The 24,175-nt window shown below is 35.2% G+C and overlaps 2 protein-coding genes across 4 annotated transcripts; one reads left to right on the forward strand and one right to left on the reverse strand.

Moving 5' to 3' along the window:
• Positions 1 to 71: 71 nt before the first annotated feature.
• On the forward strand, positions 72 to 6,624 carry LOC109040030 (dnaJ homolog subfamily C member 28). 2 transcript variants are annotated; one of them, XM_019055793.2, is made up of 7 exons: positions 72 to 337; positions 1,298 to 1,686; positions 2,679 to 2,896; positions 3,654 to 3,801; positions 4,868 to 5,069; positions 5,639 to 5,858; positions 6,463 to 6,624. In XM_019055793.2, the coding sequence occupies exons 2-6, from the start codon at positions 1,312 to 1,314 to the stop codon at positions 5,848 to 5,850; spliced, it is 1,155 nt and encodes a 384-aa protein (XP_018911338.1). In that variant the 5' UTR covers positions 72 to 337; positions 1,298 to 1,311; the 3' UTR covers positions 5,851 to 5,858; positions 6,463 to 6,624. The 2 variants fall into 2 exon arrangements, with proteins under 2 accessions (XP_018911338.1, XP_018911337.1); XM_019055792.2 differs by lacking the exon at positions 6,463 to 6,624 and having other exon boundaries at positions 5,639 to 6,031.
• Gart (trifunctional purine biosynthetic protein adenosine-3 Gart) lies at positions 5,891 to 22,452 on the reverse strand. 2 transcript variants are annotated; one of them, XM_072297391.1, is made up of 17 exons: positions 22,428 to 22,452; positions 21,328 to 21,483; positions 20,141 to 20,230; positions 19,392 to 19,639; positions 18,344 to 18,527; positions 17,419 to 17,629; positions 16,651 to 16,905; positions 15,488 to 15,707; positions 14,739 to 14,961; positions 13,897 to 14,095; positions 12,676 to 12,924; positions 11,349 to 11,552; positions 10,801 to 10,941; positions 9,911 to 10,056; positions 8,466 to 8,582; positions 7,278 to 7,535; positions 5,891 to 6,366 (listed from the first exon to the last, which is right to left on the reverse strand). In XM_072297391.1, exons 2-17 carry the CDS (start codon positions 21,424 to 21,426, stop codon positions 6,181 to 6,183), a joined length of 3,030 nt encoding a protein of 1,009 aa, XP_072153492.1. In that variant the 5' UTR covers positions 21,427 to 21,483; positions 22,428 to 22,452; the 3' UTR covers positions 5,891 to 6,180. The 2 variants fall into 2 exon arrangements, with proteins under 2 accessions (XP_072153492.1, XP_018911336.1); XM_019055791.2 differs by lacking the exon at positions 22,428 to 22,452 and adding an exon at positions 22,038 to 22,307.
• Positions 22,453 to 24,175: the final 1,723 nt, after the last annotated feature.

The raw sequence follows: 24,175 nt of genomic DNA on the forward strand, positions 1-24,175 counted from the left end.
ATTTGGTATCTGATTTCACAGAGAGGAGTTTCACGTCATGGCCAAGGTCGAATTTGTTTTGATAGAGATCAGCTGATCGCCTTGTTGTTGCGGTACATACTGTGTTATCTCTTATCACTCGTGCAGAAAACGGTTTACCACTGTGTTATATTCATCTTTACAACGCTTTGACGACGAACATAATGATACATTTATTTTAATACTTTTACGATATGTTACCACCAGCAGGAATAAAATCTCATTTAATGTTAATTACGTAAGCAGTTGCTATTGTCAGTGCGTGCAGCCAAATTCGACATTGAACCTGTCCTGTCTTTTTTTATTCTAATACATTTAAGTAAGTTTTAATACCTTTTCAACACGTAATTCACAAGCCAGTGACCGTAGTGTTCCTACCAAAAAATTTCCTTCTTTTCAGACGACATTAGTTGTGCTGTCAGTCAACTAACCACTAAATTTCAGACTCGCCGGCAGGGCTCTGTTTCGCTGAGCAGCCCATTCTTTGGCAATGTTCTTCAATGCCATCTCTCTGCCTTACTTAAGAGGGATGGACGATCATCGAATTCAAATGCGATTACTCGAATGTTTAAAACTTTTTGATCCCCATTATTTGAGAAATCGAATTTAGCGATTTCAAACACTTCGAAGCGAACATTTGAATCTTTTCGATTATTTCTAAGATTATTTATTTTCTTGTCACATGCGACGTGGTATTATTACTAATAAAGATAAACGACACTTTTAATTATAATGGGTGAGTCATTCCCATGTAAAGTGCTGTAATTACTGCTTACAGATTAGTCTTACTATCTTCTCTACCATGTCTTTTACGTGAGTCTCAAGTAAGTACTTACTTATTTTGAGGCGGTTTGTCCAATTTCAATTGCTCACAGGCTTGGATTTTTTATGGGGCAGGAGGAGCAGCTGTCCCCTGCAGCAAATTCCAAGGTTCTTGAAAGAGGGTAAAAACCGCACCAAAGAACAAAGCAAAACTATGTGGAAATAACGTGAAAATTAAGGTCTTAATGTTTGAAATATTCTGGTTGTAAAGGGCTAATTTTTCTTTGGTGGGCAGTCATTATCTCAGAAATTTCCAAGAGAGGGTTCCCAGACCCTCTGCTTCTGACAAAAATTCCCCCACCCCCTCAATGCTGTCACATTTCACGCAAGTTGGGACCGGCAGCAATTTTTATGTTACCCCTGGGTAGCGGCAAATACGTAAATTCAGGTTTAATTGTCCATTCAAAAAACGATCAGATTAGGTACTTATTGTTTGATCGGATTTCAAATGTCGCAGGTGGAGAAGTGCAGATGGTTTTGAATCGGGTGTCTTCAACAGCTTACAGACTTCCACCAAAGCACAACCTTTATGTTACCATTCGAGGATTCCGGTCTATTCCAAGAGAAGATTACAAAAAATACTATTCTGTATTGGGTGTGAAAGACGGGTGCGATCAAGAAGATGTTCGACGTGCTTTCGTGAGCCTGGTTAAGAAGTACCACCCGGACAGTGATTCGCCAGGAGCTGATACTGAGAAATTTCGAGAAATTGAACATGCTTATCGAATGCTGCAAAATAAATTTGCCAAAGATAGGCATAGCAAAAGTTGCGAAGGAGAGTATGGTCTTTACTACGAAGAGAAAAAAGGGAAAGAGAACAGTCAAGTGAAAGAATTTGATATTAAGGTAGGTTTTGTTTTTAAGAAAAGTAACAGTGCCTTTCTTTCAGAACCTAATAGAGGGTCCAGCAAACAAAGCTAGTTGGGGACTAATGAAAATTATGAAGCTGTCCTCATAATTCATTAGCACAGAATTTTGTTCTGAAACCAGATGTAAATCAGAATTGAACTGATTATTTTCCATAAAACGTAAGCGCCACTCTCTATTTCGGTGGTAGAGGGGTTTCTTTGTTTCCTCTAATATAATCGAACATGACTGATTTCAAAATAGCCCTCTAAAAGAACCTACGTTTTTTGTAATTCAAAGATTGTAAACAAAGCGAATAAAACGGATTTTCTCGAATTCGCAATTTAAGCACTTGCGTGATTTGAAAAATAATCGGTTCAATTAGCCCGACTACATCAGATGTTGCCTGATTGATTTTCTTTTAGGTCTTATTTTTAGCAGGAATCTAAGCGACATTCCGACTGGAAAGTGCGTGTGTGTAGGTATATTGTGTACAGTCAAAGAAAAATTTGATCTGATTTACCAACTGCAAGGGGAAATTTAAAAAGGAGTTTTTGATTTTTTTAAAAATGAATTTTCCTCTGACCGAAAAAAACATCTATCACTCATGTTACAGTCCATTAACACTGAAATGTGTGCAAATTATTTTATTTTTTTGTAGTGAGTGAAAGCAGGTTTTGTACAATGTTACAAGGAACCTAAATATTGATTACTTTATATGGTCAATTTTATTGTATATTTCAATTGTAAGTATTTAACACATCATTTTATTTTAAAGTGGTGTTTAAGTAGACTCCTATTACAAATGTAACAAGTCAAATTAAGCTTATCTCTGGGATCTCCACATAAATAGAACTTTCCACTATTGAAATTGGCTGACCGCCACATTTATTTGAATAATCAGAGGTTTAGTGTACTAAACTAGCTGCCAGGCCGAAGGTCGTCCAACCATTTTTGGGTTCTCTTTCGTGTAATAATGTGTTTGATTTTAGCACACAGCACCGCAGCATCGACAATACCTCTCATACGATGGACAAGGCATTGGTACTCCTTCCGAAAGACAAAAACAGCACCAAAAGTTGAGAGCAGCAACTGCCGTAGAAAATGTTTACAGCCACAGGATAGCCAAACTTCAATCAAATGAATCGCTCAGTAAAGAGGATTCACTGATCATTAAGGACAAAAAGAAATCTAAAGACATAAAGACTAGGTTTGTAGCAATGTTTTATACTTAGGTGCAAAAGAGACTAATTTGCTATTTTAGTATTAAATTTTTGTGACAAAGTGAGAGAGAAGAAATGAATGGATAGCCCTGCAGCTAAAATAATACCTTCCTAGCATTTTCTTATCTACAATCATAAGTATTATCTCTACTCGTGGACCCTGTAGGAAATTCGTTGAAAAAAATAATGACCCAATATATTAAAAAATTATCCTCATGAGATACGTCTCAGAAATGCTACGTTGAGCCAAGAACAGCAAAAAAATAAAAAATCTGTAACAGAGGTGTGTTCTTCCAAGTGGAAGGATTCTTGTAATTTTAAAATTCCCTGCTTAATCAAAGATGTATGGTGTGACAGTTTGTATGTTGCACTTTTCGTAATCAGATTCAACTCTGGAAGAGGTGTTAATACTCGTTTTAGAGTCATCATAATCCCAAAACGAGTGATTACACTACTGCCATGATTGTATCAGCTCTTGAGAAATGACATTGAAACTAACAAAAAACTGAAAACTGGAATAATAGACATTAGCGGTTTTTGAACAACATGATTAAGTTTCAATTCAGGGTTTTTGAAATTGGGTTTCAAAAATGGACCATGAAAGAACGTGATTAATTTTTCTCTTGCTATTAAAAACAACTCAAGCAAAATAAGTGAAAATATTTGCGAGAACTGTCAATATTACAGCATTCTCATAAGTCGCATGGTTTATCTTGGTTTCACTAAGTATAATTTTTTGTCTAGGTATGGCATGGAGCGTCTTGTTGAAGATCTGATTCAAGAATCAATGGCCCGTGGTGAATTTGATAATTTGCAAGGAGTTGGCAAGCCTTTAAGGCAGTATAATGAATATAATCCATATGTAGATTTTACAACGCACAAAATGAACCAAGTAATAATACTCAAAGTATTTAAAAATTAATCCTTAATTTTAATTGAAATTTTAATAAAGTATATGATAAAAGGATTTAGCGCAGGATGGAAGAGAGAGGGACCAAAAGAGTAATGAGAATCATCTTTTTTTAATCATTGCATTATTTTAGGATTCAATTAATCACAGTTCAATTCATAAGCACAAAAACAATATATTTTAAAGGGAGGGCAGGCAAAGCTGGAAAAAGAGAAAGTAAATTGTATGCAAATTTGCGACTATTTCTACAGTTAATTACAATAGGTATGCTATTTAAGTTTTACTTCGCAAATTTTCAGAAAATAAAGGTTGCGATATGGATAAAGGAATGCAAAATTTCTCAAAAAGAACTGCTGATTCCAATAGACGATTTTAGTGTGACGTCACATCTCGTTATAATTTCGATACCTCAAAAGTCGAAACGTGCCCCAACAAACGAACATGGAGGAATCTGCGGGATATAGGCAGGGGGGGTAGGGGTATTCGCTCGATGACTGTCTATGATATTACGATCTTATTTTACAATAAATTCTTGTGATTGTGATCTCAAACGTTTTGATAAATGAGTAGCTTTCATAATTTTAAAGTCTCATGGATTAATTGTTTGGTTTCAGGCTAGTTTTAGCTTATTTCGTCAATTGTTCATTTTGTAGGTTATGTTTGTTTGTTGGGGCACATTTCGACTTTCGAGATATCGAACCACCAATATCGCTTCGTGACGTCACCACTAAAATCGTCTATTTTGAGACTGAAATAAGAAGTCCTGCTCTGAGGAGGTGATCTGGTTTGGATACCTTTTTTCAATTACGAGTGGACATTTTCCTGCCCCAAAAAATTACCTTCATGCATAAGGTTGCTGGTAATGTATCTTTCACCAATTTCGAGGCATTACTTTCTCGGAATTTCAACATCCAGAAGAGACACGTCCATTCACTTTAATTTTCATTTCAGGGTTTCAACGAAGGACTTAAAACTTAGGCACATAATTCAGTACTTTCCCTTACATTATTTTTTTGCATAAATTCAACACAGAATTTTTACTCTACAGATCATGATTGACAACGGCTATATGCCTGCATGGATAACCTTGCAAAAAGAAATTAGAGAAGAAATCGACTACATCAAATCTACTCTGGCCAAGGAGCGAGCTAAATATGGTCCTCATCCAATATCACAAGAAGATGAATATTTGTGGTTGGGAAGTATTGAAAAATTGGGAGACAATGTTGTGAAAGTTAACAAGAAAATAGGTAAGTCAGTTTCAAATATATTTATTTTGGTATTTTATGATGTTCGGTTTCCAAATATTTTCTATTGTGGGATTTTGAGAAGAAATTGTGAGGCAGGGGTGCAGAACCTTACCGATGATCGTGGGTCGGGTCACGTAAAGTGGGAATTCCCATTTTAACATGTCAGGGAAACCCTCTGTGAAATACAGCGTTTTAGCAAAGAAAGAATTTGATCTTTGGGGGGGGGGGGGGGGTTTATTTTTTTAAAGTCTTCAGTAAGTGATGATCATGAATTTTGGTTAATAAAAATGGGACATTTTGATTGAATTTGGGGAAAAGCTTGGAACTTCCTGGACACCTGTTGTGAAGTTCTTCGTTGTTGGGCTTTCGGCAAGGTTTTCCACAAGATTAGTTAGACTGCAAGTGGGAAATGAACTCATTTCTTTAACAAATTACAGTAATGGGATTCATGGTACAGGGAAAAAAGAATGAAGAAAAGGGATTCCTTAGATGAAATATTTAATAGTGAGATCAACTTGATATATTTCAACTTAAGAAAAAAATTTATGATGTCTTTTTTACTTTTACAGGAAGATTTAATTTGGTCGTTCCAATCATGAAAAAACAGATGTTACAGTTTGATATTATGAAAGAAGCTAATAAAATACTCATTGAGGGCGAGTCGGCGGTTTCTTCAACCAGCTCTTGCCCAGCAAAAACAGAGGAGATACAGAATAAAGAGGGGACAAGTGCAATCTCTGATCTGATAAATATTGTGTTACGAAGAGTTTCCAGACAGTAATTTCCTTCGTATGTACCTTTTTTTATTATTATTTTACGTCTCTTTGATCATTTTTATGGTGCTACTCCAAGAGCGGAATGTATTTCTCTCAAATGATACATCCTCAACATTCTCGATTCATGTTTTTGCAGTTATGTGTGGTTAAGTTATATTCATTAAAAATTGTTTTCCAAATTTTTTACTATGGGGAGACTCCTTTCCTTGGCACCTTTTTCCCTTTCTATTCTCTTACGAAACTGACCAAAAAATTCTTAGTCCAGTAGCAATAAGTCAGTAAAAAGTCGGTACTTACTGTTGCTCTACAGCAAGATTTACATTTTTGAAACATATTTAGTTCCTTCTAAGTTTCCCACTTTTTAGATCCAGAGTAATTTTATTTGTTACCAATAATTTTAGGGCTTTGGGGTACGCTACATGCTCTACAGTTTTAATTTTTTCAATTAGAGTCTCCTCAGTGTCATCTGGTGATACATGGACAGTCTCTTGAGTGATGATTGCTCCATTGTCGATTTCAGGCTGTAACAGAGAAAAATTCGTTTTATAAGAAAAATGAAATGGAAATAAAATTAATGATCGATAAGATTTAATTTATATCTTACCTCTCTTTCTCAGATTCAGATTTTTGTTTCTATGCTTAAAGATCCCTCCATTCTATTAAACTGTGGACAGGCAATATCAGATGAAATCCATCGGATGAGCTTTTGAAAGTTAAGTCAGTTGAATCTCTTTATGTTAAACTTTTCTCAAATTTTAGTAAAGTGTATAAAATTTTAATTTTTTCTTTCAATTAATTTTCAGACTACAAAAGTGCAGATTTAAATTGTTAACTTCCTCAAGCAGATTTTTATTGAAATTATTAATTTTTGATAATTCAACATAGGTATGATCTGGCAGAACCCTGAAACTTTGGTTTAGTTTTCTTTTAAAAGAATGAAACATGAGCGGACATTTGCAATGAAGGAAACAGAAATGCGCATCTTTTTTAACTTTGTCCATTGATTAGAAAGGATCTTGTCATATCTAGCATTCAGATGATTTTCTTAATTTAAAGGAATCACTTAGAATACATAAGCTCAACATTGCAGAAATAAAGGGATGCTTCCAATCACAATTACAAGAAATTAGACTCGTCTGACTACACTGCAATGCTGAGAGGAAAAACGCTGTATGAACATTTGAAGTTGCCTTTCCTTCAGTAAACAGTTTTTTTTTTTTAAAGAGTTATGAAGAATTTTTCTTGAAATTTTCATATAATTTAGATTTGATTGAGGAAGAAATCATCTAAAAAAATTGGAGAAAAAATATTCACGGGTTTTCTTGAAAATTCGTATTTTATCGAAATAAATTTGGTAACGTCTGAAGGTTCAAACAGCGTTCTTTTTTGACACAGCAGCACATCAATAAGGGTCCATTACACAAGTCCTTACCTCAACAAAATGTACAGTGCAGCCTGCAACTGTTACTCCTGCTTCTATTGCCTGCCTTTGAGCATGAGTTCCTTTGAACGCAGGTAAGAGAGCAGGATGTATATTGATGAGTTTTCCTCGCCACTTATTTACAAAATCTTCGGTCAGTATTCTCATAAACCCTGCTAAACATACAACATCCACCTCTGCCTCCACGAGTGCCTCATGTAAGGCATTGTCGAACAACTGCCTTGTTTGGTAGCTGGAATGCCTTATGACCTAAAATGACAAGAAAGGAATTTTAGAGAAAAATATGATCATTTCGACAACCTGTTCATTAGTATAGGCTTAAGATAAATAATGAAACCAACTGAACCGTGGTTCAATTTTAAACAAATAAAACGAAAGTGAGCAATAATGGCATGTTAGTTTTCATTGGATCTACGTTAACAAATCCTTAAAGTAGTGCTTCATTCTTGGAAAGGAAAATGGGTCAATTACGCTAACCACAGAATCAAGTTTTTATGATTCCAGATTAGAGATGAGAAAAAAAAATCAGATCTGCTCAAACAGCAAGTTTTGATGTCCAACATTATCCGAGATATCACTCTTCAGAAAACGCAGCTTATGATGTTAACCTCCGCAGTAATGCATACCATGGTTTTTTCCACCTTGGTCTCATCCGTGTTTTATGTGAAGAAACAAGTGTGAGTGTCAGTAACTGATGAACAAAGATGAGGGAAACCATGGTATGTGCTACCGCGTAGATGATGTCAAACACTGTGTTTTACGAAGGGTGATATCTTTGTTGATTTTAGATTTAGAAAGCGCTTTCTGATGAAAACTATTGCATTTATCTTTTTCTCTCCATGCGATGATGAGGCGACTGTGCCTTCATGAGCATCCAATCCAAATTATTAACTTAATAATCGGAGAGAGTCCTAAGTTACTTACCTTCAAAATTACTTCTGTTACACAAAGCTCAATTTTCTCATCTCCTTGAATCGCTGACAAAAGTTTCAATCCGAGGATTTAATTTCATTTTTAAGAAACTCCCCCTCCTTCCCAAATTACAACCTTGGGTAACTGCGCATCCTCCGACTTGAAACCAGTCTCACAGCAAAGCTGAGCCCGAGAATTATTTTGTATAAAAAAACAGGAGAATAAACCTGATAAGAATGGAGACGAATAAATTAGGAAAACACTTACTAGAGTTTTAATCGCAGCTTGTTTGGCTCGTGTCAATCCGTACGCTTTGCCTACATTTGATATCACAATTACGATCTCAGCGGGGACAAAACCACTTGATGTTGCATCAATAAGACTCTGTGAAACATAAAAAGTAAATATGGATTAAATAGGTAAGTCAATGAGAGGTAAGTAAGATATTGTCATACTAAAACGAACTGTACAATGGAGTTCTTGCATGTGTAAGGGATCAACGATCATGTAAAATTTTGAGAGAAACACTATGGTGCCACTGGTTTTCTCTGAAATAAATTTCCAAGCTCATAAAAAGCTCTGGAAGTTGAGGCCGCGATGGAAGGGACATCCCACGCTATGTTAAGAGTCCAGTCCACCTCTTTATCTAGTCAAACTATCCATGCATAGATAGAGAGCAAATAAATTTGCAGAATTACCATTTTGTTTGGAGACTCCAAGACCGAAACCACTGCAGCCCTGCTAATGTATTTGCTCTCTATATAGTTTGACTAGATAAAGAGGTGGACTGGTCTCTTAACGTAGCGTCGGATGTCCCCTCCATTACAGCCTCAACTTTGAGAGCTTTTTTTGAGCTTGGAAGTTGATTTCAGAGAAAACCAGTGCCACCATTGTGTTTCTCTCAAAATTTTACGGAGGGGGAAGTGCTTAAATCGTTGATCCCTCACACATGCAAGAACTCCATTTAGACTTTAATATGAAACTCAACTTGATGGTAAAGATTACTCATTGAAATTTACGTCATCTGCTCAAGATTTCTTCTGTGCCTAGTGATGGTCTTACTTTCAGCTTTAATGCTTTGCCAAATATTTGAAGTGTCATTTAAATATGCTTATAAGGCCATCATAACCTTAAATATTTTTTTGCTTACTTTACAAAAAAATACAATGTAGTCTTTTACATCTTCTTTACAGTACTCCGTGTTTGATAAACACGGGAACTGAAAAAATAAAAAGAACTGAAATTTAATTTTTCAACAATCTGTTATCCTGCAAATAGAAACAAGCTTTGTTTCTTGAAGATTCACAGAATACATACATTTTGAACATGAAATTTTGCCACTTGTTTAATCGATAGGCCTCTATAGGCAAGGAACAAAGTAAAGCTCTTTGCAAGTTTTTTTCCTTCAAAATTTAACAAAGAGAACGAATCACACGATAGGAGGTCAGGAAATTAACTCCTAAACAAGATATAAGCGTTTATGATTGACAATGCTAAAACAGTAAAAGTACAAATGATGTCACTTATGAAACCTAACTTTCATTAGACCGGTGTTAAAAATACTACTTCGTATGTATCTTGTTCAGGAATCGATTACCATACTTCCTGTTAGTGTTGTGTTTATCATTTTTTACATGAAATTTTGAAGTGTAGAAATGTTAGCATTTTTAAATTTGGACCTTAACTGAAAAATGATTGATAAGAAAAGTTACCTGAAGATTCGTCCCACTGCCCGAGATAAGAACAGCAATTTTTGGTTTCTTTATACTAATTTGAGTAATGAGTTTTTCTCGGAGATGAGGTAACATCAGTGGCATTATTGATGTTGCAAAATGTTTAACTTCAACTTGTTTTTCACCTGTAAATTGAAAAGAAGTGTCAAGGAACGCTTTGACAGTGAGTTTACAAGAGCCCTTAAAAATTCTTCCCAAAAGCCCTTAGCGAGTAGAATACTTCTAGTAGAAAAATCTTTCCATTAACCAAAAGCGATGGCTCTGGGCTGTCTGCGCTGCACTTGGCCAAATCTGGACCAACAACTGACAGCTCAGAGCGGATATTTTGACAGAGGACTGCGTTCTTGTCATGACTATTCTCACTTACTTAAAGCTTTAGTACCGTAATTTAATGCTTTCTTGCGTTATTTTTGTACTATGTACTATGAGACATTATGCTGCCTCAAATGTAATTGATTTTTGGGATACTTGTGATTTAGACAGCAATAAATAAACAATATTTAAGGACATCAAATTTTTCTTCCTACTCTTTCTAAGAACTTAATGCTTCATATTTCAATTATCAATCTTAGGAAACGAGTTTAGGACTAATTGTGAATGTTCAAAGTTCCTGAAAATTTGGAACTCAAAATATTAATTCTAGGTGCGGCAGGGTCTCATTAAATTGTAAGTCGATGGGTTAAAAAATTGGAGTAAAATGGGAAAATGATGCAAGAAAACTCTTCCAAAATTTTCTAAATAATCTATATTACATCATACTTATAGACCTTCATCTTCTTTTCTCCCGAATATAAAATATTCATGATCGGAGATAAAGGGTAATAATAGAGGTAACAAAAGGCAAAGAATGATTGAGACCAAGCACTCACCAGCTACCCTTTTTTCAATGGTTCCAATTATTGTTCCATCCACAATTCTTGAAATTTCATTTGCTTGACTCGAATCGACAATTAAAACGCCACCTACTCCACAGTTGAAAGTTCGTACCATTTCTGACTCAGAAACATTACCTGTTAGAAAAAACAAGCGACTTGTTAAAAATTGATTTTTTTAAGATAGTACGAAATCCAAAATCTTAACTTATTCCTCTTGTTAATTAACCACAGTTAACGTAAACAAAAAGAGGAGTGAATCATGAATGATGAAGTAAGGAGGAGACATGCCGTGAGTATGCAACTGCCTTCCCTCCTGTATGTTTCACCCTGCCAACTTCAGAAAAGGTCCCTTCGTTCAAGGAGTTACAGGAATGATTTCACTCCAGATGATCTCGATTTTTTCGGTTTCAAAGGCATTCATTATTGTTAAAAATGTTCTTTGTCCAGGATAAACATTACAGCTTATTCTATTGGAATAATAAAGTTTTGCAATTAATTAATAAATAAATTGATAATCAGTCAACAGACAACTCATAACTTACCTACTGCCGCTATCCAACCATAGATTGGCTGGATTCTCCATTTTGTGCTATCCAGCACCACTTTACAATTATCAGGCAAGATTCTAGGAATATTTTCGACTAGTCCACCACCAGTGATGTGAGCAAATGCTTTAACTTGTTCCTTTTCGAAACACGGCACCAGTTGTTGAACATAAATTGAGGTTGGGATAAGAAATTCTTCACCTAGGAGGAGAAAAAATGAACTTGAGGAAATCAAGATATTCCGTGAAATTGTTGATCTATCTACATAATTTTTCGTAAAAATTTGTAACAAAGCAATGCTTTTGCGAAATTTTTGTTGCAATGAGGGTTGCATATCTTTCCGGGTGACAAACTGACAAAATGTCAGATATTCACTTCCACAGTGCGTTTTTCAAGTGCTTCCAAAATTCCACTTTCTTTTACTTTTCTGAACTCATGGAGAGCTTAAAAAAAGGGCATAAAATAAAGCAATAATTTTAAAAAAGGGTCATCTTCACTTTTTTTGAAATTTTACGGAGAGCATTAAACTGTTTGAAGAGCAATGAGATAGTAAAATTGTGAGGGTCAAAGTTTTATAAATTGCGTGTGATGGCAATGATTGTATCCAGGGCAAATCTAGAAATTTCAATGATGACTGGAGCAAAAGTGGGGAGAAGACTGACATAAAGATGACACCTTTTTAGAATAATTGGCAGTTTTCGCGCCTAAATCCTTAAATTTTTATGTGAAATTAAAAATTTCTCAATTGTTCTGCTTTCTTCCCTGACAAATACGATCGTCAAATTTATAATGCAACACTTGATCACATACTTTTGTAAGACAGGGGTGTAATAATTTGAATGAGAAAAATAACAATATGATTTATCGGTTGTTTACCATTGCTGAAATTACTGCACAATTTTCAGTCTGACTCAGGAACAAAGGCAAATTCACGTAATCCAGGAGCTTGCAAGAAGAGCAATGGGTCAGTTGTGTCTGCCACAATATCGTGCTTCATTGATTTCAGATTATGCATCAGCAAAAAATGATAAGATCTTTCCAAAAATCAAGGTTCCCTGTCAAGTCCCGGTAGATATTGCCTTAAGAAATACGTTTATTTTACTAGTTCTTCATAGATAACGACTGTGAAACTCTCAAACTATGTATCTTGTTTGCAGTGTTGAAAAATGACGAGTCTGCAATACTGCAAACTGAGATACCTTGTTTGGGAGTTTCACAATCAATATGCGGTATGTGAAAAACCTCCAGAGGCTTCTGATTGCCACACCATGAGGATACAAGAAATAAAATAAAGAAAAGCCGATTGAATTTGACAAATAATTACCATATGAGCAGCGGCTTTCGCTGAATGGAGCTCTGTCTGAATAGTCCAAGGAATTAACTTCCATTATTTTTCGAACTAAACTGAATCCATTGCTGTGGAGTCCACTTGAAGCTAGAGCTATGACTTTATCTCCTTCTTTTACGTTGGGCTTGGGTAGCATCTTTGATTTTTCAACAACACCCACTGCAAATCCAGCTATATCGTAATCACCGTCTTTGTACAGTCCTGGCATTTCTGCTGTTTCACCACCTAAAGTAATTTTTAAAAAAATGGATCAAATAAAGACTAATAAGTGTTATTCTGCTAGGTGTATTCTTCTTTACTCTTTGCACCTTCTATGGCTTGTGATACTGTTCTTGTTGGTTTTCCTTTTTTATCAGTGCGTTAATTGTAGGGTGTCCTAAAAAATTAATTAATGCTGTCTACAGTTTTTTAATATACAATTATTCTCGCTTATAATTGCCGAATAGTTTTCCGATGCTCTTTTATCATCATTGTTTTATTCATCATTAGACAGAGCAGGGGAGCATCTAACTTGATGTCAGTCTTTTTGGTTCTGTGTAAAACTGAGAACATAATTGTAGTAAAGATGAAAAGCTCTATGAATGAATGGTAAAAGGGAACAATTTGCAAGGTTTTAGCATTGAGCATTGTTTTTTCATGCTCATGAGTTTTGTGCAGTTTTTCATTGCTGCTCGTACTTACTGTTTTAACGATTTTTTTAAAAGATAAATTATGACCAAGAATTGATAACAGAACAGCACTTTTTAGTGAGTTATTGTATAGCATGTGGGTTGACACCGACTCAAAATACCCGACAAAATAAGAGCTATTATTCATTGTGAACAACAAACACAGAAGAATTTTCATTTAAAAGAAAACTCAGGGTAAAAATTTTTGATATTTGCGAAGTGCATGTCTTTAAAATAAGTACGCTCAGGTTTTCAAAGAGCAAGACCTTCAAATTTGAGCCTCAAAAAAAGAAAAGAAAAGAAAATAAAAAATTAGAAAAATTAAAAATTAAAAAAAAAAAAGTATCTCACACACCAACAGGTTAACTCATGACATTATCATTGTGAGAATTGTTTTCAGAACGAAATTTTGATGAGGAGTCACGTAATATGATGCAAAAACTGAGACCCTGTCTAGTGCACCATTGATTCACTCATAATAACAGCCGGAATTCCTGTAATTTTTTCAAAGTAAAACTAAAATACTTACCAACAAGAGCGCATTTTGCTATGGAGCAACCATCAGAAATACTTTGAATCACCTGTTGCGCAATTTTTAAATCTAGATGGCTTGTTGCATAATAGTCAAGGAAGAAAAGCGGTGCAGCGCCTTGAGCTAAAAGGTCATTCACACACATTGCGACTAGATCTATTCCAATGGTAGAATGTTTGTTACAGGTCAAAGCTATCTGAAAATCAGAAAGATCAAAATTGTCAATCCGTGCAAAAATTATTGTTAAAAAAAAGGTTGCAGGTATCAAAGGGTGACAAAATACTCAAGAGGCATCAGTGTGCCTTAGCTTGAAATGTCTGAGTATTTTATCTCAAAATGTTCGTAGAGTAGTCTTCTAGGTACTGGCATAAAGAAAGTTTTTGTGAACTGAGGTCACTATTTCCATAGGCGGTCACAAATAAATGAACCTATATCTACACTGACTACTGGTATGTTCAACCTTGCTCTTTATCTACCTATTTTTTACAAATTCATTCCTATGATGCCAGAAAATTTTTAATGGAAAGGTAACCAACCTTTGGTGAAAAATTGTAACTCTAGATCCTGCGTAAAAAGTATTTATAAATGTAGCTCAAAATTTGCGCCCAGTCGTCATCAAGTCTCTGATGGACTGTCAAAGTCAGCTTGTTGTCAGTTGACGGACATATCGATATCTGATGTCAGTTTGGAGCTGTCAGCCTGATGAGCAGAAAGTGATGTTATGTGAGTGCTTTTGTGACAGAAGAATATTTGAAACTAAAAGGATTGAAAAATTCACCCAACTTCCTTTTTTTCCAAAATGGACTTTATACATTTATATTTAACTCAGTCTAACTCACCTTCAGTTTAGTTCCGACTCCATCAGTTCCAGATACCAAGATAGGATCTTTTAAATTGTATGGTTTAAGTTCAAATAATGCTCCAAAACCTCCAACACTCCCTAGCACTCCTTTGACTTTAGTTGCTTTGATTGCAGGTTTCAATAAGTCAATTAGATCATTACCAGCACTAATATCGACACCACTAGACTTGTAGGTTGCATTTCCATGTTCCAGAATCCACCTGCGTAAGCATGAGAAATACACGTTAAAACTGAATGAAAACACATTAAAAATAGTTGAAAAAAAATAGGGGGTGACAGAGAGGTGAAAAAAAATACCGGGAAGAGAAGGAAGTGTACATTTTCTAACAAAAAAAGGAGAGCTAGGAACTTTCTTTTTTATTCTTTTTATGATAAGGGACCTTAAGGAACTCAAGACGTTGCCCCTTTTTAATAAGTTTCAGGACATTTCTCTTTCATTTCAAAAGCTTGATTAGAAAAATATTTTATGGCATGAGTAAACATAAGGTTGATCTAGTATTTCTATCTGAAAAAATTTAAGTGATTTTACTTTGCGTACTGGAAATATTCTCCGAATGCATTCTCTCATATTCAGAATCGGTAGCTTTTTTTTAATGAATAAAATGGGAGAACAAATTTTGAAACATCCGAATGGCTTTTCAGTTTCACCATCTATGTAGAAAATTGGAAAAAACCTCATCTGTATTGAAAAAAGTGAAGGCACTAGGAAAAAATGACAAGGATTACCTTGAAACTCCTTTCTGCCCGATATCTTTGCGGTAGTGTGCGCCGTCAAATGAAACTGACGAGCACAAAAGAGTTGCTTTTGAAACTGCTTTTAACAGCTGATTATCCACTGCTACTATTGTTAAAACTCTTCCACCATTAGTTACAATAGATGAGTTTTTCAAAGCTGTCCCCATGTGAAAAACAATCACATCATCAAGATTGCTCAATTTTTCTAGACCTGAGAGGAAAGAAAAGCAGAAATTGAATAATTAATTGAGCTTTTGTCGGCAAACAACCGTAAGACTGAAATTGGAGTTAGATAGATTCCTAGTGCTTCAGTCCTGCTGTCAGGAGAGAACTCTATTCGAAGGACAATGCTTCAACTTGAGCAAAAAGAACTTTTCCATGCTTGTGTGTGCTTGGGTTTTTCATGTGGATAAAGTTTCACTGAGGCTGACCAAGTGAGAATTTTGTTACTTAGAATGCGGTTCATTTGCAAGAAAATAAAAATCCCCTAACGGCACTAAACAATAGTGGTTTCAGCCATTTGATTCAGTGCTGCACAAGGAATCATTCTTCTAGCCCTTCAAAACTCTACTATAACTCTATCTGATACATAAAGTTAACAGGAAACTAAAAGGCATGAGTATATTCTAAAGATTCTTAATGTAAATAGACCTCTTTTGAGTGAAAGCACATAATTTCTGAGCAATCATTAAGAGCAAAGTAATTTCTTGATGTTTGCTTTTCCTCATCAGGGTGCACAGTGATACTTCTATTTTTACTTTGATGAATTAATTACATTATTAAAAATTTATTAAATTTACTCAAATTTTAACTGTAAATAATGATAATTTGATGGAAAAGGCACAGTAAATGCAATCAATATCCCGCCCGGCAAGTGGTTGCCTGAAGTAGATGCGGAAATGTTGTCACAATGTAACTGCCAAAAATAATGTTGCAGCAACGTTGTGACAATGTTATTTTTGGCCGTTGCCGGACGGGATAATTCCCTTTGAAAAATACCCTCTGCCAAGAACGATGATGGCTGGTACAATAAAAAATGAGTCGATACTTGGATATAAAAATCAGAGTTATGATAATCAAGGTAAGTCTTAGTTGATGAGTATTAGGTGTGACTTTATGTCAAAAAGCACATGAAGATCGAGTGAAGTTTGTACCAGAAATTTTATCGCCTTTGCGCGATGATTCAGGATATCCTGCACTAGCCATGACAACTCCCACTGCATGGAAGCCACTTTTCCATTGAATATTTATCGATCCAAGATTCCCGCAACAACATGCCATCATGATTTCTGCCAAGTCTGTTTCAAGAAGCGGTAGAATGACTTGTGTTTCAGGATCGCCAAACCGACAGTTAAACTCCAGCACTTTGGGCCCATCTTTAGTAAGCATCAGACCGGCGTAAAGAACACCTGAGCACAAAATCATTTCCTGTTAATTATTAATTGATTATTAAGTCGCCTAGACACACTCAACTAGGTGATCATAGAGCTAAAAAGTGAGGGAAAAAGCCTGCTTATTTCAATAAAAGGACAATAATTGTGCGCAGCATGAAACATCAAAAAAGGTTTTCATGGTTGATCAATAAGTACTGGAGGCTCAAAGCAAGGACTCTAAAATATTACAAGAAACATGGAAAGCTGCATGACAGTTGTGCGCTTTTCTTGCCAAAAATAAGGTAAATCAATTTTTTAAGGAAAAATTCATTGAGTAAGTTATTCATAAACGGAGTTATGTATAACTCGCTTGATAGAACAAACATCTAAAAACTATATTTAATGACATATTATTATATTAAAGACATACAACTTTTTCTATCAATAGGGGAAAAGGAAATGAGGATTTTGAGGACCCTCATTTTCTTTCTCTTAATTACCAAGCCTTGTGCATTTTTAGTAATTACTATTTAACAGAAACGAAATTACCCACGAATGGAGTTCCATTCTTTTTCATCCATGTGATGATCTTCAATAAATCATTTTCTACTTGCAAAAGCTGCTGCTCAGAAATGAAAGGTGCGGGACAAAATGCACCCATTCCTCCAGTGTTCCCACCTCGATCACCATCATACGCACGCTTATGATCTTGGGATGGGGGCATCAATTTCACAGAGGTACCATCACAAAATGCTAGAACCTGAAATTGGAAAGAAAATAGAGGAATCAACTCATGAAAAGTTTTATTCTAGTCAAGTGATTTAGTTGTTTGAAAAAGTGTAGACTTTTAGAGGTGAGAGCTTTTTTTAGACAAATGTATATACCCGCTTCTCCGTTTTCTCACATAACTGGAAATGTGATATTTGTATTGCTGAGAAAAGCACTTTTTTCTCCCAGTGAGTTGTAACTTATGGACTAAAAATTCAACCACCAAATTATGAGAGAGTTTTAATACTTTGATTGGTGACTAATTGCAGTTCTAAATTATACATATTCATATGAGTACATCAAAAACATCATTGAAATGATATTTTCAGTTTCAAATTTTAAATCCACAATTAATGGACAAAATTTAACAGAAACCCAAACTGAACTCAAATTTGAACTGAAAAAAAAGGAGATTTGGTTTATTCCTTTGTAGGGCTAGATTTTAACATTAAGTTTATTATTTGTTTCAAATGACAGACCTTTTAAAGTACTTAATTGCCGCACAAGACTCAATTTTCATGACTATTATCATATTAAAACTTTTTTCTCTCTACTCAGAATTTTTAACAGGAAACAATTTATGACTATGTGCTTAAATTTAAGACTACTTCTAACTCGTTTTATTTCAAAATGTGACATGGTGCGTTTCTATTAAACTAGGTCCGAATAATCTCTAATTCTTGTAGAACAGGGAAAAGTTACTTACAGAAACTTCTACTCCCTCTAGAAACTCTTCGACAATAATTGTTTCTGCAGCAGATCCAAAGGATGTGGATTGGAACATATCAGTTGCAGCTTTAGAGGCCTCCTCCTTGTTTGTGGCAACAACAACGCCTTTACCAGCTGCCAGGCCATTAGCTTTGATTACTAATGCATTAAAATCAGCACCTCTAGAAATGAGATCAGAAAAAAATAGAAACAATTGAAGCTGAAACTTACATCATACAGAATTCAACCTCAAAATAATTTAGCGTTTTAAATTAAATAAATCAGAGAGTTTCGATTTTCACAGGTATCTGACTGGATGATTTTACGTTATGAAAACGAATTTAAAGTCCTGAAACTTGTGATTGAGAGGGAAAGGACTTTGCACGGAATACCAGGACATTTGGCACAGGCTAATTTTCTATATTTCATCCATACATGAGAGTCGCTCTCACAGCACTCTCTGGCGCTCTGCGACACCTAACCGCCACAAGGCTTGGTCCTCCCACAATCCATCAGGGAGTCGACACTCCCTCATCTCATCTAAAACCACCTGTCGCCACCCTCTCACTGGGCGTCCCCTTCGTCTCCTCCCAGGAGGAACCCAATCAAGCATCTTCTTCGGCAGGCTTTCTTCCGTCATCCTATTAACATGACCGTACCAGACAAGCTGTTCGGTCATGACATTGAACACGATGTTTTTCTCGACTTCTATGATATGACGCACTCTATGTTACTTGGTATGATATTCTTTGCAGCCTTCAGAGCTTTTAAAATCAAACTTCCTACGTGCAAATCTTGAGAAAAACCGAACTAAAAAGTGTATTTCTTCGATTTTTATTTTGTTGTTTTGTATGAGTGCTGAAAAGGTAAATACACGAGGTATTTATAAAGGAAGTGTACCTTTTAATTTTTTCAAAAGTAATGAGGATACATAATATCGACACTTAAAAGAGTTCTTAATTTGAAACATGGTTGAGTTGGCAATATGTCATAACTTTGTCACGGTAATGTTTTCTGTGTAAGCTCTGAATATTAATAGTTCTAACCTTTCAATGAACTTTTTAGCATCTGATGCATTGCTGAATTCTTTCCACCGCCCAGTCGGAATGTTCAGGTTCTTCATAACTTCCTTGGCCCAGTTTTTGTCATACTCAAGACGAGCTGCTTTTTGAGATGGGCCAAAACATTTGATTCCATTTTGAGCTAAGACATCGCTGATTCCTGCTGCCAAAGGAACTTCTGGTCCAACAATGACCAACGAAATTTTATTATCTTTTGCCCATTTAGTCACTTCCTGTAAAAAGATAGAATGATGAGACACGTAATTGAATCATTTACCTAGGGGGGGTTCTGGTCCTTCTAGAAAATTAATACCCAACCATTACCAACCTCACCACCGCTCTCTGGGTTATAGAATACCCTCTTTGTACAAAAATGGGTGCATGGGGCCTAGCTCTCCTGGAATATTTGGAAAAATTGTCTGAATTTTAGATGCATTGTGAGACTGTATCAACGTAATCTTTCATTAGAAAATTTGAGGATTTTGTGATTTCATTAAATTTGTCTTCTTTTCCTCTCATTGTGTATTGCAAAGCAAAGAAATTTAGGGTAATATTAGAGGTTCAATGTTCCAACAGGGGGAGGAGGCCTTCCCTTGGCTCCTGTACAGCTACAACCATACAAGTTGGAGAAAGGGATGCAACATTGGCATCATTCAGAAACGAGAGGACAGTTTTTGAGGAGGTCAAACTTTGTCGTTTGACATGAATACTGAATGTGCTGTATTCTTGCTTACCTGATTATCACCTACATTCAGAGATACTGATCCCACTTTGTGCAATGAGTCTGCTCCAACATTGGCTGGAGTTATGAAAATGTTTTCAACCTAAGGAATAAAAAGGAAATTTTTGTTGGTAGAGGTTAACCAAAAATTCCATTATGAGAATTATTACTTGAGCTCTGATGTTGAATTTATGCAGTTGAAATCAATGTTTCAATTAGCAATGCTGCATTATGAGATGAGGCCATGAGGAATATATAAAAAAATATTGAAATATTGCGAGCACCGAATTTATTGGTATTATGTGCGCAATTCTTTAGAAACAAAAACTAAGTCAAATAAACTAGTATAGTGCAGTACATGCAAATCAATGAGCAATGAGAAAAAAATTAATATCCCTTTCATTTCGAATGGCTAGATTTGTAAGTAATGCACTGGATTGATCGACTTCTCTTTTTACTTATCGTGCTATTTCTCATAGCATGTGACTTGCAGCGTAAAAGTTGCACTGATGCGTTAGTTTTTTGTAGTTTCTGTAGTTAAATTTTACTATGCTTCTGATGATTGCACTGATGACCAAACTCCTAGTGAACAATTTTTTTACTATTTGTTTTTGATCATCCTAAATTGGTTTTCTTAATTTTAACCAGAAAGATGGGTAAATAAAATTTAATTGTCATGCATTATGCAATTTTTAAAAATGTTCCTGAGGTAGGTAGCTATAGAAATTGATACATGTAGAATACAGGTGGCCACTTGCTTAAAAACAAAAACCACTATTGGTACCTACTGTCATAACTTTGCAGAAATAAGCTTTATTGAGTTGAATTCAGAATTTTTCCATCTTTCATATTTTTTTGTAAGGAGAGACACAGGATGTATGACCTCTCGATGAAACTGCAAGAGCATGTATATCGTTTGCAGTGTTTCAAAATCTTTGCTCTCATTTCATTTGATCAAAGAATAGCAAATTGAAGTCATGCTTGAAATTTTCTCAGATATTCCCAACGTCGATGAGGGAAATCACCAACGTTTTCAAGAAAATGACGTTGAATATTTTTCCATTGAAAAGATAAGTGAAGTATGATGAGAAGTCTTCAACATCGCAAATTATAATATCCATTCTTGCAGTTTCACTAGCACTTGGTAATGAGTCAGAGAAGACTTTATAGATAGCACTCATTGAGAATGATTTTACATACCAGAGGAGATTGATTCAGCTTCCAGCAGATGGTGTGTTCACGACCACCATTACCAATTACCAACACGGACATTGGCTTATCGACCAGATTCCCTCCCATTGTTAAATCTCTGTACAGTTCTAGGACTTTGAAATGTTACACCTTCACCACTGGGAGCTAGAAGAAAGTAATGTCCATTTTTATTCTGTTTTAACATAAATGCAAAATCTATGAACTTACATTTAAGACTGAACAACAAATTCTGGGACCATACTCTGAGGGCAAAGTTTAAGGTAGATAAAAATACCTGAATTGATTGGGAAAAATTCAGTATGCTGCTGGGCGTAAGAGGTCTGTCACATTAGTTAGATGATAGGACTTGCTTGGTAAATTCTTCTGAACTGTCTCTCCAAGCATGACATTGACATTAACAGATTCAACTGGAATTGCAGCCTAATTACACTTTACCTTGCCTACTTTCCTACCATGTTTTATTTCTCAACGGAGAACTAAACTACTTAACATCTATAAAATTTTTGTGAATCCATCTAAATACAGGTGCTCATAAAATTTTAAGTTTCATTGTTGCTTAGTGTTCTCCCTAAAAAAATAGAATATCAGAGAAAATTAGACACCATCTGATGTAGATGTTGGTTAAATCAAAACATAAGAGAAAAATCCACTTATCCGTAAAGATTCACCACACAATAGGTAAGTAAATTTCAACCCACCTAAAAAAATATAAGAAGAAAAGCTTAGGGTTAAATAAACCCTACCAGAGCACGTGGCACGAGTAAGGCAACCAGATATCACTATGAAGGTATTTGCCACATGTTTCAAACGATCATATTACTTATTTGTTGGGTAATCATGTTACAGAAAGTGCCAGGGAGCAAATATGTGTTATCTCAAGTTGATAACTGATTATTTTATTTACCACCTCAGCTAATGAATAAACCCTTTCTCTAGATGCCATCTCGAGTAAATATTATCGCTGAACTGTTTATCATAATCAGCTCCAGTGACGTAACACATTGCTCTTAATGTTGAAAACAAGTAAGCCTTGGTCAGACACTGTGTGAGATTGAAAGTTATGGCAGTAAGATATTAGATAATTATACCTGTGACTCTTAACTTAGATTCCTTCTTACAACTCAACCTGGAGCAGGTTTAGGAATCTCATTCAGTTCTTAATGTTCTGCTTGACAACTAGCTCAGGAAGGACTGGTATAGGAGATATTAAGGAACAAGATCAGCACACCTAAAATTAGTAAAAAGTTAAAAAAAAAAGAAGCAGATAACGCATGTGCATCAGTACCCATGCAAGTACACTGCCGTACTTAGAGGAGTATATCATTCCTCTGGTAAGAATTAATAATTGAGGCTCAGGATGCAGGTAGAGCATTTTTCGAGATTCTGGAATCTGCCAACATTCCATCCATTTTAAGAAAAGTAAATGCTAACGTTTCGTCAAAATTTTTACTGGATAGTCTGCATGAATTTGCAATTTTTTCAAATAAAATTTCAGAGAAATCACGAATCAGTTTTCTTTGAAAATTCAATTTAGCAATGGAGATTCTAAAGAACCATGACCAAGAAGTACCCCTTCTGCACCCAGCGCATCAATAATTGGACTTCCCATGCTCACTCGATGCAATTTCTTCTGAAGCTCAGCTCATGAAAAACTCCAACCGGTTGTTCAATTCCACTTCAAAATGGTTACTTTTCTGGAAAAATATTCTTTATATGTACAAAGTTTATTCTTGGAATACTTAGGAATATTCTAACTGAAGAAGGTAAGAACAAACCGGGAGGAATTTAACATTTATCATGAAGTGGCACAGGAGGGCCCATCACTTCGATTGTTCAATGTAAAAAAAAAAGAAAAAAAATCAGCCCATCATTACCAGAAAAATTTGATTTTCCAAGCAACTATGCTCCATGATATGGAGAAACTGATGTCACTGTATAGAAATCAACAGCATGTAGTATCCTCCACATAAATCATTGCATACCTGAGAGTTTGATTCATTCTCTCTGGTCAGGTTCTCAACGCACCATAGAAAAAGGTGATTAATCTTTTTGAGATACATCGGTGTTTTATTTTGCACTACCAGCTGTCAATTCCTGAAATAACAGATATTTTAATATCTCTGAACTTTATGGACATTGTCAATTCTTGTTGTGTGATGACTTAGTAATTAAAATTTTTCCAACGGCAATATTTTCATTACAAGAACTAATATTGAAAAGATATTGGGAGAAAATAAAAATTCCGATTCAGTGGCACCATTAGGGCTGAGTTTGACAAAAACACACTGCTTGCATTTTGAATAAAAAAAAAAAAAATGATTTCAGATAAGCTTTAAATTCTAATAGTGGTAAATTTTCTGCTGTCAAAAATTCCAAGACAAGAAAGAATATTTTGAATGTGACAATAGTCAAGCAATTCAAGGATTAATATTCAATGTTACGGAGAAATAGAACTTCACATCTCTTAATCTCTTAAAACTCAGAGCATTTCTATTGAACTCTGCTCAATTCTGATGATATTAAAAAAGGGTTTCATTGGTTACAAAATATCTTCTATGCATTGGAAAATGAGTCCATTAAAATAAACAACCCTTTGCATTTAAAATCTTTTGTGAGTAGACATACTTGATGAATGATTATAAACCGGACATGTATCTTTAGCCTGCAAAAGCAGCGCTTCCTGCATACTCAGGTGTCGCAAATAAAAATAAATAATTATTTTCTTCAATAAAAAGGAGGTCACTTCAGATATTCACCTAATTATTGCTCAATTGTTTCCTTGAGAATGAAAAAAGTAACTTCGAAATGGTTCTTTCCTACATATGTTCAATATTCT

The sequence above is a fragment of the Bemisia tabaci genome, chromosome 2 (genome assembly GCF_918797505.1).
Source record: "Bemisia tabaci chromosome 2, PGI_BMITA_v3".
Classification (NCBI taxonomy): Eukaryota; Metazoa; Arthropoda; class Insecta; order Hemiptera; family Aleyrodidae; genus Bemisia; species Bemisia tabaci.